Source organism: Schistocerca gregaria, chromosome 9, assembly GCF_023897955.1.
Source record: "Schistocerca gregaria isolate iqSchGreg1 chromosome 9, iqSchGreg1.2, whole genome shotgun sequence".
Lineage (NCBI taxonomy): Eukaryota > Metazoa > Arthropoda > Insecta > Orthoptera > Acrididae > Schistocerca > Schistocerca gregaria.
In genome coordinates, this window is record NC_064928.1 from 158,889,878 (window position 1) to 158,908,314 (window position 18,437).

An 18,437-nucleotide genomic window follows, 5' to 3' on the forward strand; every position below is an offset into this window, starting at 1 on the left:
TTTAACAAGCGACAGATTCACTGTTCTTCAGTGAATACCGTATTTAGTTGAATCTAAGCCGCACCTGAAAAATAAGACTCGAAATCAAGGGAAAAAAAATTTCCCGAATCTAAGCCGCACCTGAAATTTGAGACTCGAAATTCAAGGTGAAAGAAAAGTTTTAGGCCGCATCTCCAAATCAAAACAAAGTTGATCCATTGTAATATGAGACAAAATTTAGGTCGAATGAATGACGATACAGCTACAGTAGTTTGGTTCGAGTCATAAGCTTAGCAGTTAAGCTTTACCAGGTAGCCATTGCTATGCGTCAGGCGCTCCGTCTGTATTTATACGGATACCCTTCCTTTTTCACATGCTTCGTCTAGTTTGAATTGATTGCTTATTTTTCTTTGATCTGATAAGTGCCGTTCTCTTTGTTATAGGTGTTAACGTCACTCTAAGCTGAAAATGCATTACTGTACTGTGTCATGCATTGTTTGTCATATTCTGATAATGAGTGTTTACAACCTGTCGCCGCTCTCGGCAAGACTTGTTTTGTGTGCGCTACCGCAGCTAACAATAAGAAAAAAGAGAGGAATCGTCTCATTAGCAAAACAATGGCAAGAGACTGCTATTTGTTGTTACACTGCTGATTTCTTTGATAATGATCAACAAGAACCAAATAATAGACTGCGTATGTTAGAAGATGTCCTGAACAAGAGTTTAGCGAAAATTTTTCTCCGTTTGAAAATCTTTACGGGTGCCTCTTTAGTACATTACATTCTGCACAGAAATTAGAGTCATCTTAGATTTAAAAATCTAGTCAATTGACGTGCTTCATTTCTGACTGTATCACTTTTACGCATAAGAATAATACCAATATAAACATGACATGATATGTATATTCTTCCGTGTTTACTGTTGTCTCACTCTAGTTTCGTAGTTTATTAGGCAGACAGGATTTCAATGAGATAGCAGCAAAAACAAAAGAATACATGGCAAAATGTTTATATTCGCATTATTCTTATGATGAAGAGAATACTGCATGTGATAACAATTCATAAAAAGTTCCTATTAGCAACCATCTCTTCTCACAGGTAGGGAAAAATTCAGAACGTAGAGTTGGCCATATTGACAAACATCCCAAACAGCCTTGCCAGTTGCATTTTCGTAGTACATTGAAATGCTGCTACATTCGAAGATAAACAATACGGAATTTGTATTTACTTAATTGGATAATGTATGAAAATGCAGTGGTCGAAACTCGGCGTGGAGAAAAAAAGCTCGTCTTCCACCTTTTTTTTTTTAAATTTATTTACTGACGCAGAGGTTTTGGTGCCAGTATTTATCTTTGTGCCTGCAAAGCATGCCTGTGTAGCTCTACATATATTCGACGGCAGAAGTTAGTTTTGGCGGCACCTACCAATGTTTTTCAGAACTTCCACTTGCTTTGCACTCGATTCTAAGCCACAGGCGGTTTTTTGGATTACAAAAATCGGAAGAAAAGTGCGGCTTAGATTCGAGTAAATACGATACATCTCTCTCTCTCTCTCTCTCTCTCTCTCTCTCTCTCTCTCTCTCTCTCTCTCTCTCTGTCTGTCTGTCTCTCTCTCATTCCCCCTCCCCCTTTTCCTCCTCCCCCCTCTCCCCATTGTGAATTCCGATACTTTACCCCTTCCAAAGGATTGGAAGACAAATAACAATTTTGCATGCAGCATTCGTTAGTTTTCTAACGATTCCACAAGAATATATGTGAAATGTTTTAGCATGCTTTTGTAAGGAAGGAAATAAGCCCATATATTTTCTGACTTTCGCTTAATACAATGCAGGTACGGAAACGATAGGAAGATAGGAAGCATAATGTACAACAAAACGTTGATTATACTTGTGTATTGAGCTAGATATTAACAACATATCATCTCAAAATATTAGTCATTCATCAAGTTTTACATCCAGGGATCAGTATCCACCCTAACTTTCAACACATGGAAATACCTCTGCATGGATTTTGAAATAGTTTCCTTTCACAGTTTAGATTTTCATATGTTTGTGAATTGTGTAGGCCCAAAAGAAGATTTCTTTGCATATATGAAGGTAATTAATTATGCTGCTAAAACCTGTAATGAAATTACACTGTAGATAGAGAACTCTCATGGATGTGGAATGAATCAAGATCTTCAGTAACAATAAGCAGATTGTAGACAGTCTGTATTAACATTAATATACCAACCCCTATACTGCATAGTTATATTCATAACTGTTGTTGTTGTGGTGGTCTTCAGTCCTGAGACTGGTTTGATGCAGCTCTCCATGCTAATCTATCCTGTGCAAGCTTCTTCATCTCCCAGTACCTACTGCAGCCTACATCCTTCTGAATCTGCTTAGTGTATTCATCTCTTGGTCTCCCTCTACGATTTTTACCCTCCACGCTGCCCTCCAGTGCTAAATTTGTGATCCCTTGATGCCTCAAAACATGTCCTACCAACCGATCCCTTCTTCTAGTCAAGTTGTGCCACAAACTTCTCTTCTCCCCAATCCTATTCAATACCTCCTCATTAGTTACATGATCTACCCACCTAATCTTCAACATTCTTCTCTAGCACCACCAATCGAAAGCTCCTATTCTCTTCTTGTCCAAACTATTTATTTTCCATGTTTCACTTCCATACATGGCTACACTCCATACAAATACTTTCAGAAATGACTTTCTGACACTTAAATCTAGAATCGTTGTTAACAACTTTCTCTTCTTCAGAAACGCTTTCCTTGCCATTGCCAGTCTACATTTCATATCCTCTCTACTTCGACCATCATCAGTTATTTTGCTCCCCAAATAGCAAAACTCCTTTACTACTTTAAGTGTCTCATTTCCTAATCTAATTCCCTCAGCATCACCCAACTTAATTCGACTGCATTCCATTATCCTTGTTTTGCTTTTGTTGTTCATCTTATATCCTCCTTTCAAGACACTGTCCATTCCGTTCAACTGCTCTTCCAAGTCCTTTGCTGTCTCTGACAGAATTACAATGTCATCTACGAACCTCAAAGTTTTTATTTCTTCTCCCTGGATTTTAATACCTACTCCAAACTTTTCTTTTGTTTCCTTTCCTGCTTGCTCAATACACAGATTGAATAACATCGGGAAGAGGCTACAGCCCTGTCTCACTCCCTTCCCAACCACTGCTTCCCTTTCATGCCCCTCGACTCTTATAACTGCCATCTGGTTTCTGTACAAATTGTAAATAGCCTTTTGCTCCCTGTATTTTACCCCTGCCACCTTTATAATTTGAAAGAGAGTATTCCAGTCTACATTGTCAAAAGCTTTCTCTAAGTCTACAAATGCTAGAAACGTAGGTTTGCCTTTTCTTAATCTTTCTTCTAAGATAAGTCGTAAGGTCAGTATTGCCTCGCGTGTTCCAACATTTCTACGGAATCCAAACTGATCTTCCCCTAGGTCGGCTTCTACCAGTTTTTCCATTCGCCTGTAAATTATTCGCGTTAGTATTTTGCAGCTGTGACTTATTAAACTGATAGTTCGGTAATTTTCGTATCTGTCAACACCTGCTTTCTTTGGGACTGGAATAATTATATTCTTCTTGAAGTCTGAGGGTATTTTGCCTGTCTCGTACATCTTGCTCACCAGATGGTAGAGTTTTGTCAGGACTGGCTCTCCCAAGGCCGTCAATAGTTCTAATGGAATGTTTCGACTCAGATCATCTTAAAAATTAAGATGATAACACAGTTTTAAGGCATAGGAATTTGGAAACTGCTATTCAGAATTTCACTAAAACAAACACATTAATTTCTCAGTTGTCAGCAACAGGGTGTAAGAAACGTACAGAGAAGGTATACAGAATGGGACTCAAATTCATTAATTTATTTCACACAAACAAACCCAAAAACTACAGTTCAAGCTAAGATGATATGACTTCTGCAGCTGTAAGTGCCATCACATGTGTATGTAATTTTATTTTCAAAACAATCACCAAATCTCTGATTATTAAACAAAACTATTTTTGTGTGGGTGCTTCTAATCAGACCACGATGTAGCTTCTGGATGTGGCGCCTCACTTCATCATGTAGCCTTGTTTTACTACTCAACTAGTAAAGCTTTATTTCTTCAGTTGATGAATGTGATTATCAAGGGGAGGAATGTTTGAAATGTGTTTATTTAGCTGAAGGAAAGCATCATTCCATATGTCGTGAAAAGCTGAGGTAACTAATTTCTGAAAAGAGTTTTTCATATTAAAGATGGATGTTTGTCTGATCTGGCCCACTGTACACAGGTAAACATGGTTATGAAATATAATACATAAGCCACCTCTATTTTTTCTGCTCAAGGGACTGGTACTAAAAATTTTAGAACGTGGTGAAATTTTCCAAATGTGGCACTTCAGTTTTTTGTCCAGTTTCCTAACCAGATACGAAGTGTAAGAAACTGGATGAGATAGATAATCATAGTCATTATTTATTACAATGGCAGAGCAATCAGCACTAGTAGATGTATCGGTCTGAATGTGTAACAAAAATCCCTTGGAAGCAGCTTTGTACTGCTAGACTGATATTCTGCTCTTCCACGATTTACCACAGTATTAAGAAACACTTCCATCAGGTCTTGAGTAATTTTATATGCAAGTGTGAAAGTCTTTCATGGTGCAGATATGCTTCTGACAGTGTCATACACAATTAAAGATGAATGTAGACTGTTAACTATGCGTATAAAATCGTTCCTTGATGAGTGAACCAGTTAAGTTGCCACAGAAGATTCTCTTAACATAAACTGGAAATCTTTTACTTGCTTTACATACTGGTTTCACTAAGTGGAAAGTCATAACCTATGGTTATAAATGGATTTCATTTCTTATAAAAGCATAACAAAACATTTCTCACATTTGTTTGAGAAATCGTCAGTCAAGTAATGTTGCCTACCAAACTGATCCTTTGTGTTCCTCTCCTGTGGAAACAGCAGACTAAAAGACACACAGTGCAACAAAAACAAGTATTCACTAGAGAACTGTAATTTTCTTGCTTGTAAACACACCTGTCAGTATGTTTCATGTGGCCACATGTATAAACGATAATCATCTCATTAATATTAGGAATTTCAGAGAAATCAGGTTAACTGCACTATTACATCCAAGTCACGTGACTTAAATGTTGGTTTCAGTGTAATGACATCATGTGCAGTCTATGGTGTTTACGGCCTATGCTTACAATATAATTAGTCATTGCATCTCCGATTTATAACACCTTTTCTCTTTTATCCAAGTTTGTGGCAGACTTAAATCCTTTAGCAGTAAATGTGCCTTCTAATTGTTGATCATCTCTCAGAAAACAGTATGCTTTAGTTATAGGAAAATACAGTTTCAGATTCATCACTTGTAAGGTCACACGTGATTTATGTCAACAAAAACAATTAATTTTTTCTGAATGAAACTGTTAATGCAGATAAGAAAATTTTTAAGAAATGAGAGAAAGAAAAGAAAACCAGTCAAATGTTTTGTAAAATAATTTGTCAAAAAACAAGAAATAAAATAGATTGGAGCAATGTTTGACGCACCTTTGAATGATGTTTGAAATCATGTACTTTTTGTTTATCGTGAGAAGTGATTGAGCAAGAACAATTTTAAAGGAGACATTATGTCTTGGACCCACATACAACCTCTTTCCTGATATTTGAAAGATTCTGTACTGAAACATTTTAATGTTTCTGAGACTTAAAACTTGATGGATATCCCCCCCAGTTCGGGCATAGATGATCGAAAAAATCAAGGCACACTAGACTGCAAGGTCTGTGATTTCACAAAATGTTTGACCTCTTTTTCTTTTTTTCCGCGTTTTTCTTTAAAAAGCAGGGAATACAAAATATTTAAATTTTGGTTGATTTTCTGTTGCTAAGAATATATAGACCACAAAAAAGCAGAGAAGTTTCAATTTATGCTGTGATTTGATATTTATCTTCTTTTTTTAACATGAAAAACAGGAATCCACAATTTGTAATGTGATGAAAAGTGGAATTCTGATACGTTCTTCTGCTTGATATTAATTTATGACATCTCTTCTCTGATCACAATAACATCAGCATCCATAAGATTTCGTGGCAGCTGCTAGAATACTTCCTCCATGATTTGTGGGATGTGACAGACCGCTTTTTTATTTATTTGAATTACTCCATGATACTTTTGGATGTTGATAAGTGCATGGAGTAACACAAGATGTTTTCTCCAAATGAAAAGTCAGTAAGACACACCACATTTCTAAAATTCCATTTTGTTGCAATTTGTTGGAGAAGGAATGTGATGACTAATCAATAATTGATGACATCGCGTGGCTAATTTTCCATCATCATTGACAGGCTTATTGTTATCTGCTTGCAGCTGGAAAATCTTGGTGTTATCTGCATGCCATACTGAAAGATGTGGAAACATTTGGCTGTTGAAAATACAGCAAGATTGGGTCGCGAAAGTGTCAATGTTTTGCTAGTAATTTTCTCACTACTCTCTTAGGTAATTCCGTGCTCCTGGATGATTGTTTCTGCCCTCCGTCCTTCTCACAGTTTCTCTGCCTTCGACAATGGGGGAAGACCTTCCATGTTTGTCAGGTATCTTTTGTGGTCAGCCATGCTTTTGTACCTCAAGTAGTCATTGATAGCATTTAGTGCATAATTTTCCATCATTGTCAATAGACACACTGTTATCCACCACCAGTTTATGTCTCCTTTTGTTATCTGCAAGTCATATGAAAAGGTGTGAGAACAGTGGGTCAGTTGGCAAGCCAAAGAATTTGTGGAAAACACTGACAAAAAGAAGGGACAGGAGGGATAGGAAATGTGTTAGTACATCAGGGAATAACTTCATGATATTAGAGGGAGCTGTAGAGGGTAAAAACTATAGGGTAAGAAAAAGACTTGGATACATACAACAAGCCGGCCAGAGTGGCCGAGTAGCTCCAGGCGCTACAGTCTGGAACCGCACGACCGCTACGGTCACAGGTTCGAATCCTGCCTCAGGCATGGATGTGTGTGATGTTCTTAGGTTACATTTAAGTAGTTCTAAGTTCTAGGGGACTGATGACTTTAGAAGTTAAGTCCTATAGTGCTCAGAGCCATTTGAACCATTTTTACATCCAACAGAGTTGACGACATAGGGTGTAAGTACTACTCTGAGATGAAGCCTGTTCCTCTCCTTCCTTTCCCCTCTCCCTACCCTTCCCCCCTCTCCCTCTCCGTTTTCCCTCCACTTCTAAATTGACAATTCCTTGATGCTTCAGGATGTGGCCTAGCAGCTGAGCTGTTTGTGCCACAAATTTCTGGTCTCCCCAATTTCAATCAGTACCTCCTCCATAGTTATCCAGTCTGCCTACACAATCTTCAACATTCTTCTGTACTACTGGTTGCTTCTTGTCTGAAATACTTATTGTCCATGTTTTACTGCCATGTCCGCCCCTGTAGCTGAGTGGTCAGCATGTCTGACTGCCATGCTGTGGACATGGGTTCGATTCCCGGTTGCGTCGAAAATTTCCTCTGCTTGGGGTTTGGTTGTTGTGTTGTCCTGATCATCATTTCATCATCGTTGACATGCAAGTTGCCCAATGTGGTATTAACAGAAAAGACTTGCAGCTTGTCAGCTGAACTTCCCCAGGTGGGGCCTCTGGCCATCAGTGTCATACAATCATTTCATGTCACTGCTGTACAAAACTACATTCCAGACAGATATCTGCAGGGAAGGTTTCCTAACATTTAAAATCTTATTTGATGTTTACAAATACCTCTTTTTCACAAACACTTTTCGTGTAGGTTCATTTTATAACCTCTTTACAAGATACTACCATTCTGTTCAACTGCTCTTTTTCGGTCCTTTGCCATCTTTGAGAGAATTACGGTGTCGTTGTCAAATTCATTTTCTTCCTTCCTGAATTTAATTCCCTTTGTGAATTTCTTGTTGGTTTCCTTCACAACTTGTTCAGTGTACAGATTGAATAATGTTGGGGAGAGGCCACAGTCCTGCCTGACTCCATTCTGATTTACTGCTCCTCTTCCAGGCCCTTTCACTCTTACTGCTTAGTCTGGCATATCTACATGTTGTAGATGACTTTAATTTTATATATATATATATATATATATATATATATATATATATATATATATATATATATATATATCCCTGCATCCTTGTTACATCAGTGGGAGCATCCTTGTTGCATCTGTGGGAATAAGACTAATAGGCCTATGCTTACTATAATCTCTCCCCTGTCTCATATCACTGCCTGCCAAGGATGCAAATGTATATTTAATGTTAGATCATCATTTTTACTACACATTTGGGAGAGTTGCGCAGAAAATTATAACCACGACATAAAAGAGATAACATTTATTCTGTATAACTTTATAAACTGTTAATTACACAAATGAAAAAGGGAGCCCCATGCTCTGAGGGTAACTCAAAATAAGTCGGATGCAGGGAAGTGCATTCTGCTGTTTGACATGTGTAAGGAATGCTGTCACTAAGGTGGCTACCATTCGAGTCTTCTGTCCAGCTTTGGTTCACTAAGTAAACAGTAAACCTGCACTCTGCCAAACAGGGTTAGTAGCCTCTGATGTGCCGCCATTATTCTTGAGAGGTGGGTGCCAACTGCACCCTTTAACTCACTTCCAAGGCCTCAGACGATAGACTCATCTAATTCATGACTTTTCCAGAAATCTCTTTTTCCAAATGCATATAAAATTTCTGTTTCCCCTTCCATTCCTCACCTAAGACCAGTGCTTTGGTTAGCATTGATATGATTGGCAGAGTTCTTGTCTTCTGCAACATGAGATCCTGTGAACCATGGATGAGGGCAACAGGCAGATTCCATATTCCTAGATTTCTGTAAATCATTTGGCACAGTGCCACACAGCTGACTTTTAATGATGGTACAAGCATACGGAATAGATTCTCGTGTATGTGAGTGATTCAAAGACTTCTTAAGTAACAGAATGCAGTAGGTTGTCCTTGACATCAAGTGTCCTGTAGAGATAAGGGTATTGTCAGGAGTTCTACAGGGAACTGTGATAGGACTGCTGTTATTTTCTATACCCGTAAATGATCTGGCAGACATTATACATAAACGATCTGGTGGACAAGGTAAGCAGCAATCTGTGACTATTTGCTGATGATCTTAAGGAGTATGGCAAGGTGTTGTCAGTGAGTGACTGTAGGAGGAACAATATGACTTAGGCAATGTGTCTAGTTGGTGTGGAGAATGGCAGCTAGTTCTAAATGTAGAACAGTGTAGATTAATGCAGGTGAATAGGAGAAAAAATCCCATGCTGTTCGGGTCCCACATTAGCAGTGTGCTGCTTGACACAGTTATGTTGATTAAGCAGCTAGGTGTAATGTTGCAAAGCAATATAAAATGGAATGCGCATGTAAGGACTGTATAATAGGAAATACGAATGATTGACTTCAGTGTTTTTGGGAGAATTTGAGGAAAGTGTCGTTCATCTACAAAGGAAACCACATTACACACATCAAAAAAAGTTTTGCATCAACTCGGTTCCCTGAAATCCTGAAGATACACGTTGGCTGTGGATATTGTATCCCAGACACAGTCCCTTTGACTGTCAGAGATGGCACTAAACCCACCCAAAGATGTAAACAACCATACATGAGCAGTGCCTATTAGACAGAGGGGGTCCAACAGTCTTATCAGTTCCAGTCATTCCACCAGGAAGAAGGTACACAGCTCGTGTTGTCTGTAGTTCAACCATGCCTAGACAGTCAATACCGTGGTTCGATCGCATTCGCATTGTTACTTTGTGCCGGGAAGGGATCTCAACAAGGGAAGTGTCGAGGCATCTCGGAGTTAACCAAGTGTTGTTCGGACATGGAGGAGATACAGACAGACAGAAACTGTTGATGACATGTTCACTCATGCTGCCCAAGGGCTACTACGGTAGTGGATGACCGCTACCTACGGCTTACGGGTCGGAGGAACCCGGACAGCAATGCCACCATGTTGAATAACGCTTTATGTGCAGCCATAAGATGTCGTTATGACTCAAACTGTGCGCAATAGACTACATGATGCACAACTTCACTCCCGATGTCCATGGCTCAGAATGGGCATCACGTTCTCTTCACTGATGAGTGTCGCATAGACCTTCAACCAGACAATCGTCAGAGATGTGTTGGGAGGCAACCCGCTCAGGCTGACTGCATTAGACACACTGTAGAGCTAGTGAAGCAAGGTGGATGTTCCCTGCTGTTTTGGGGTGGCATTATGTGGGGCTGACGTACACCGCTGATGGTCGTGGAAGGCACCATAACAGCTGTACGATACATGAAGCCATCCTCCGACCTATAGTGCAACCATATCAACAGCATATTGGCGAGGCATTCATGGGCAACAATTCACACCCCCATCGTGCACATCTTGTGAATGACTTCCTTCAGGATAACAACATCGCTCGACTATAGTAGCAAGCATGGTCTCCAGACATGAACCCTATTGAACATGCCTGGATAGATTGAAAAGGGCTGTATATGAGTGACGTGACCACCAACCACTCTGAGGGACTACACTGAATCGCTGTAGAGGAGTGGCACAATCTCGACCAACAGTGCCTTGATGAACTTGTGCTTAGTATGCTACGACGAATATAGGCATGTATCAATGCAAGAGGATGTGCTACTGGGTATTAGAGGTACCAGTGTCTACAGTAGTCGGGACCATCACCTCTGAAGATCTGGTATGGTGGCACAACATGCAGTATGTGGTTTTCATGAGCAATAAAAAGGGCAAAAATGATGTTCATGTTGATCTATATACCAATTTTCTGTACAGGTTCCGGAACCCTCAGAACCGAGAAGATGCAGAACTTCTTTGATGTGTGTAATACACTACTACCCATTGTTGAGTTCTGTTCGAGTGTTTGGGATCTGCATCATGTCAGATTAAAGGGAGACATTGTAGCATTTAGAGGTGGGCTGCTGTATTTGTTACTGGTAGGTTTGAACAACATGCAGGTATTATGGAGATGCTTCAGTAACTCAAATGGGAATCACTGGAAGGAAGGCGACATTCTTTTTGAGAAGCGCTATTAAGAAGATTTAGAGTGTTGGCATTTGAGGCTGACAGCAGAACGGTTCTGCTGCCGCTAACGTACATTTTGTATAAGGACCATGAAGATAAGATTAGAGAAATTAGGACTCATACAGAGGGACATAGGCAGTCAAACTAGTAGTGGTACAGGCCACCCTTTGCCATGTGCCATACAGTGGCTTGCAGAGTATCTATGTTGATGTACAATGATCCCCACCATTGTACTAAGAACATCTCTCCCTCTCATTTCTCCTTACCGTTAACAGTTTTTTCCTTAGGAGTTCGTTGCCACCACGCCTTGGAAGCGTCTCACGTTACATGTACTTCCTAACTAGCATGTCTTCCCACTGCCTCCTGCCACAGCATATTGAATTGTATAGACATTGGTTTGTCATGCTCTGTATGTTGCGCAATGGTGTTTACTTGAAATTGCACGCAACCACATTAAAGCATGACTGAGAGGAATCTGTTGTTTGTCATAAACTATTCATTCTCAAGTGTTGAAGTCATCAGCAGCGTAACGGATAGAGCCTGGTCCTGAGCGACAGGGGCCGTGATGCAAATGCTAATGGTAGCCTCCCACAGAGAGCTCATTTCCGTACATTACGTCAAGTCGACAATGTTAAAGCATCATCTACATCTACAAATGCCATAGGTGTGGCAGTGTTACACATTAGCTGACGACACTCTATTTGTTTTCCGGCAGCTCCGATACTGCGCCGACTATTGGAACAGGGCCCGGCGTGGGACGAACCCGGGACGGAGGAGGAGCCCGCATTCTCCTGCAAACAGTGCGGCGCCGCTGCCGAGAGTGCCTCGGAGCTGGCCACACTGTGCGCGTGGCACACTGGCGAGCGGCCCTTCTCGTGCACGACCTGTGAAAAGCGGTTCGCTACGCGAGTGCAGCTCTGCATACACAGCATCGCACACTCGCGGGGGCAGCCCTTCCCCTGCCTTGTTTGCGGCGAAGAGATATCGCGGATGGCCCACTTCCGCCACCACATGGTGCTGCACGACGACTCCAGGAACCGTCCGCCCCGGCGCTGCCTCCACTGCCGCCGCACTTTCCGCGGGGACCGTGAGTGGCAGCGGCACCTGCTGCGTGCACACCGCATCAACCGCCGCTCTTCTGTGAGCCGAACACAACCCGGTAGTCCGAAAACACCTGTAGGGAGCTGCTGCCACTGTGGGCGAGAATTCACGAACAGGTGATCAGTTAATATGTCATTTGTTATTGTGTTTATACTTCCGAAGATAGAAGCTCTTGTGATCTTTTGGAAGGAAATAGGGAAGTGTATGTGTTGGCAAAAATGAGTAGAGAACCTGCAATAGTTGTATGCAACAAAAACTACTCAAAGTTACTAAGGACGGTTATTAAAAAAATCAAAGAACATACACATAATGTCATAAATCAGTACTTCTGACAATAGATTTAAGGCTTTATGAAATGTAGTAAAGGGTAAATGACATGAGGGTTCAGCCTACTGGCCACATGCGGCCCAAAGTGAGTATCAGTGCAAGAAGTGAACATCTATCACATAATCAGTAAAAGAAATTCCATGAAATTCTGTATATTTTAAGTTATGAAATCTCACATAAAAAATCTCAAATTAATTTCACCTTGCTTTTTAAGAATAAGTAATTGTAAATTGATCTAAATTACTTCAATGTGTTAACTATATACCTTGCACTGCCCCTCCCCCTCCAACCCTTCTTTTCCCCCTCAGCAGTTATTGTTAGTGTCAGGTATACAACTTGTGGCCAGAAGATATTGGTCTTCTTCCAACTGGCCCACGTAAGCTGAAAGTTATCAATTTCCCTACACATACGGCTCAGGACAGTAGGATGCTAATAGATAATGTATTTGTACAGAAAGAGGATGTAAAACAAACATAATGCTTTCTCTGTGGGAAATGGATTGTCAGACCATGATGCACAAGTGATTAACTTACAAAACCTAACAGGGTGTACAGTTCAGAAAACATTAAGTAAAAGTGTGAGGTCACTCAACCCATTATCTATACAGCACTTCAGAGAAAGTTTACGAAATGTTAATTGGGGAGAAGTATATAATGAGCCAAATGCTAATGATAAGTGCAGCATATTTCTTGATAAATGTATATCCCTCTTTGAACATTGTTTGCTCAAAGAAAATTACTAAGAGTAACTTCACACGCTTTTCAAAGAAACCTTGGATTATTACAGGTATTAAAGTGTCCTTATAAAAAAAAAAAAAAAAAAAAAAAAAAAAAAAAAAAAAAAAAAAAAAAAAGAGAGAGAGAGAGAGAGAGAGAGGGATAGAGAGAGAGACAGCGAGAACTACTAAAGATCCAGAAGTAGTTTCACACTATAAAAATTATTGTAATATACTGAGAAAAGTTGTAAGGAAGTCAAGAAATATGTATGTTAGAGAAGAAATGTAACAACTCTGGCAATAAAATCAAATCAGTATGGAATGTTATTAGAAGGGAGACAGAAAGAGTAACCACTGGGACAGGTTGTATTACTGTTAAAGAGAACGAGACCATCCCAACCAACAGTACACAAGTAGCTAATGTATTTAACAACCATTTCTTAAGTGTAGGAGAAAAAATTGGTAAGTACAGTTCAAAAGAAAAATCCAGGCAGTAAATGGAAGAGTGTTTTGAAAAAAAAAAAAATAGTCAGATTAAATTTCACCTAACAACCTCTTGTGAAATAAGTAAAATTATTAAATCTTTGAAAAATAAATGTGAGGAAGTAATAAATAGGTGAAAACTTCAAAAAAATTTAAGGTAAATATTGATGAGAATTTAAACTGGAAGAAGTGCATTTTGGAATTCCTAAAACTGTTTTGTTCAACCACATTTCCACTTAGAATGATAGGAAATCATAAGTAAACATATTTTGCATATTTTCATTCAATAATATTATAAGGAATAATGGTCTGGCGTAACTCATCATTAAGAAAGAAAGTATTCATTGCTCAAAAATATGCTGTAAGAATAATGTGTGGTGCCCGCCCATGATTATCTTCTAGACATCTGTTTGAGGAGTTTGGGATTATGACTATGTCTTCACAGTATATTTATTCCCTCGTGAAGTTTGTGTAAATAATCCACTGCAGTTCGAAAGGAGCAATGATTTACATAATTACAATACCAGAAGGAGAAATGATATTTGTTACTCCACATTAAGATTGTCTTTAGCACAAAAAGGTCTGCACAATGCTTTTTGATCACTTACCAAATGGTATAAAATGTCTGACCGAAAGCAAAGAAAAATTTGAAAACAAACTGAGAAAGTTTCTCATTGACAACTGCTTCTACCACTTAGAAGAATTTCCACTATTGTATTGTATTGTATTGTATTGTATTGTAATGTGTGAAAGCTGGTGGGAAAGAATTGCTAACTCAGAAAGCTTATAAACATGCAACATGTTTCCATATTTACAAATTAGAATAATTCATCATGTGACTTTAAAATGACTCGTTCCACATCATCATGATTTACCATGCAAATTATCTGTGGAACATAAAACTAACTAACTAGCTCATGCTGTGCTAGTCACTTATTTCAGTGAATTTATAAGTCATTCAGTACCACTTCCTTTCTTTCTTTTTCAACTGCTCATTTACAAAACAAGCCAGAACTTTATAATCACTGCCCACTGTGAGACTGAATGACACCCTAGTGGTGCTGTAGACATATAATAGAATAATGATAGTATAGAAGTAGAGCAGAGACAATTGAGGACTCATTCTGGCAACAGTGGGTTCTGCAAGTAGGGAACTCCACTGACATAAGCAACTGTGACAGAGGGCAGATTGTTATGAACTGGTGCCTTGGCACTAGCATTTCAGAAACATCGAAGCTTGTTTGCTATTTGCATGTCACTGTTGTGAGCACCTTTGGACATAGGTTGAAAAACAGTGAAATAACGAGTAAATGACAAGGTATCAGACATCCATACCTCATAATGGAACGTAGAGGTCAGAGGCTTGCCTGGTCTATAAGCAAGATAGGTGCTGATTCGTGGCAGCTCTAAGGACAGAACACAATGTCGATACGAACTCGAGTCTTCCGGAACATACTGTTCAGCGCACATTGTTGAACGTAGGGCTCTGCAGCTGGTGACTGCAATGTGTTCCCATGTTGCTCCAATAACATTGTTAATTACAACTGCACTGGACATACGATCGTTGAGGCTGGACTGTAGATCAGTTGAAACGTTTGTCCAGGTTGGAAGAATCTTGTTTATTGTTACACCTGGTCGGCAGTTGTGTCCGAGAATGTCATCATCTAGGGGAATGGTTTTGCGCGAAGTGTTGTCTGTGGTGGACATTCACCTGGGCTTCCATTGGACCTGTGGTATCAATCGAACTCACGATGTCAGCTATGGATTACATGAATGTTATTGTGAACCACCTGTATCCCTTAATGCTTGAGGTCTTTCGCAACTGTGATGTGTAATATAATGTGGCAAAAAAATTATTTTGTGGGGGTGAAGTTTGGGACGTGTATTACTGCTTAACACAAGAACCCAATTAACAGGTCATATTTTGGATATCTTCCACCAAATAAATTTCACGTATCTTGTGTAATCAGAGTGCTGCTTCTTAATGATACCGTAGGTTCATCTTGATGTTACTGCATTGCCACTCAGGAATAAGCTCCAGGAATTCATGTTCTCAACGAGTTTAATTTCGCACGCTAGATGTTCGGCGGCGAACTACATGTAAAATTGACTTGAGACTGTCTCGTGACTGACGTCAAACAACTCCAACTGGGATATGGCAGTGTACAAATCAGTTCTATTTATATGATTTTAAACAATTACTGACATTGTCACATATTAAATTTTTAGGTTTAACAATTAAAGCTTTTTACACACATCTTCCCAGATCACTTAGAAATTTACGTGAAATTAAAGTGAATAATTTCATACAAAGACAGGAAAGAATCTGTTTCTATTAAGACTGTAAATTAGATGTTGTATCATTACAACAATATATTTCATTAATTTGCATATAACATTTTATTTACGTAAAGGATAATCATCCTATCATTTTCAGGTGATCCAAGGGATTAGTTTTATTGAATGAATAGTCAAGACTCAATTAATTAAATTTTGCACAAGTAAAACTTTACATTTCTATAGAGTCAAAATTACAATTCCACTAACAAACACCAATTAAAACAGTATGGTTAATTCTCACATGAAAAATTATCATGTCGTGTTTCTATTCTGGATAAAATTTGTTTTTTAGTTTGTAAACATGAAAATAGTGGTTTTTCAATGACTAGAAATATCGGAACTTTAATCGATAATTACTCCACTATTACAATAGCAATTTTATCCCTACCATGTGCCTGATGTTTGTATAATGTACAAATTGTGATGGTACACCAGCTCTTAACCCAACAAGTTTCTTTCATTCAGCATATTGGTGAGGCTCAAAGTAAACAATGTCAAAACAATAGCTTAAATTAATGCAAATTATTAATTTGCTCCAAAAGAAAATCTTCAGTGTATTCAAATACAGATAACCAGAAAAGACAAAATCAAAGCAGCATACTGATAATACACATATTCCCTCTTTGGGAAAGTGGGGATGAGACTGGTAAAAGGATATAGGGTCCCAAAGGGTTGTGGTATTATAGATGCCATTTTCCAGCGTGATAATTGTCCATATCGAGACCAGATTCCTTCTACAGTGTTTCCAAGAATGAGATAGTGAACTTACCTCTGACATCTTGGCTACCAAATTCAGTTGATCAGAACCTTGTGGAACACATTAGGAACAATATCAGATGCCAGCTCAGTGCCCGCAAATCAGAGGCCCTTAATTTACAGGAATTACGTGAGCTGCGCTTAGATATCTGGTGTAACAAACCTCTGTGAACCTACCAAGGGCTTGTTGAATCCATGCTACACAGAATTGCTGCTTATTATGTTCAAAAGGTGGATAAACACTTTTATTAAGGGAGTGGTCATTGTGTTTTGACATATCATTGTATTTTATAACATCATCCAGCAACAGCTGGTTAAGCTGTATTCAGTGAGTAAAATATAATGTTACTACCTTTCTTGAACCAAATAATGCACCATGGTGTTCCACCAACACAAAAAGATGTATAGAAGTCACAATTTTATCTTGTTCATTGCTCAGATTTCCACCTTCCCTTGAAAATCTGCAAGTTATGCAAGACTCTTGACAGGGCTATACGCTTCCCACAGTTGTTACATATAAATGCACTGGGTTTAACTTTTCTTGAAGCATTGGTTGCAACATAAGACGGCCATTTTTTGACATGAAATGAAAAGGGAGGGGGAGGAGCTTCGTGATCTGGGCGCCGTAAAACTGTTATAAATTTGAGGATCACAGACCCCAAAAGACTATGTCACTGTTTAAAGTCACCTGAATTTGTTGTGCTGTCCATGGTGTTTCACTGCATGATGAATGAAATTAAATATTGCCACACTAAAAGGATTCAAAGGTAAGCTGAATTACATATCTTTTATTTTTTAACAGATATTTCCATATACATAAAAATATTTTTTTTTCTTTTATGTCCAGAGCAGATAATCCAATAGTTGGTCACTTGTACAGTCCATATTATGCAAACTGCAATTTTCATTTTTCTTATTTACTTTTACATTTTTTCTGTTTATTTATCTCATTGGTTCTCTCAAATTGCAGTCGATAGCTGTAATGTATTTTTGGAAGATCAAAACCATTTTGTCCACCATAGCCTGGTCAGTTTATTGGAACCAGTTGCACCTTTATGTTTCAGAATTTATGTTGCATTATGACCTAGTTTTGGCATGATACTGTTTTCAAATGCTTATTTACAGCAATTATTTTTATGTAATCACATTTTAAACAAACTTTAGCTATGTGAAAACAGAAATTTGTTAAGAGACACAAATCAGATTTCCTAGTATACAGGGTGTTTCAAAAAGGTACAGCCAAATTTTCAGGAAACATTCCTCAAACACAAATAAAGAAAAGATGTTATGTGGACATGTGTCCGGAAACACTTAATTTCCATGTTAGAGCTCATTTTAGTTTCGTCAGTATGTACTGTATTTTCTCGATTCACCGCCATGATTTCATACGGGATACTCTACCTGTGCTGCTAGAACATGTGCCTTTACAAGTACGACACAACATGTGGTTCATGCACGATGGAACTCCTACACATTTCAGTCAAAGTGTTCGTATGCTTCTCACAACAGATTCGGTGACCGATGGATTGGTAGAGGCGGACCAATTCCGTGGCCTCCACGCTCTCCTGACCTCAACCCTTTTGACTTTTATTTATGGAGGCATTTGAAAGTTCTTGTCTACGCAACCCCAGTACCAAATGTAGAGACTCTTCGTGCTCGTATT

General features: G+C 38.9%; 1 protein-coding gene across 3 annotated transcripts in view; it reads left to right on the forward strand.

The window, feature by feature from the left end:
* The window catches only part of LOC126292131 (zinc finger protein 668-like), a 66,204-nt gene that overhangs the window by 37,775 nt on the left and 9,992 nt on the right, over window positions 1–18,437 (forward strand). For all 3 annotated transcript variants that reach the window (XM_049985964.1, XM_049985966.1, XM_049985965.1), the window contains one exon: window positions 11,768–12,269. In XM_049985964.1, the coding sequence (XP_049841921.1) occupies window positions 11,768–12,269 (502 nt within the window). The remainder of the gene's footprint in view (window positions 1–11,767; window positions 12,270–18,437) is intronic.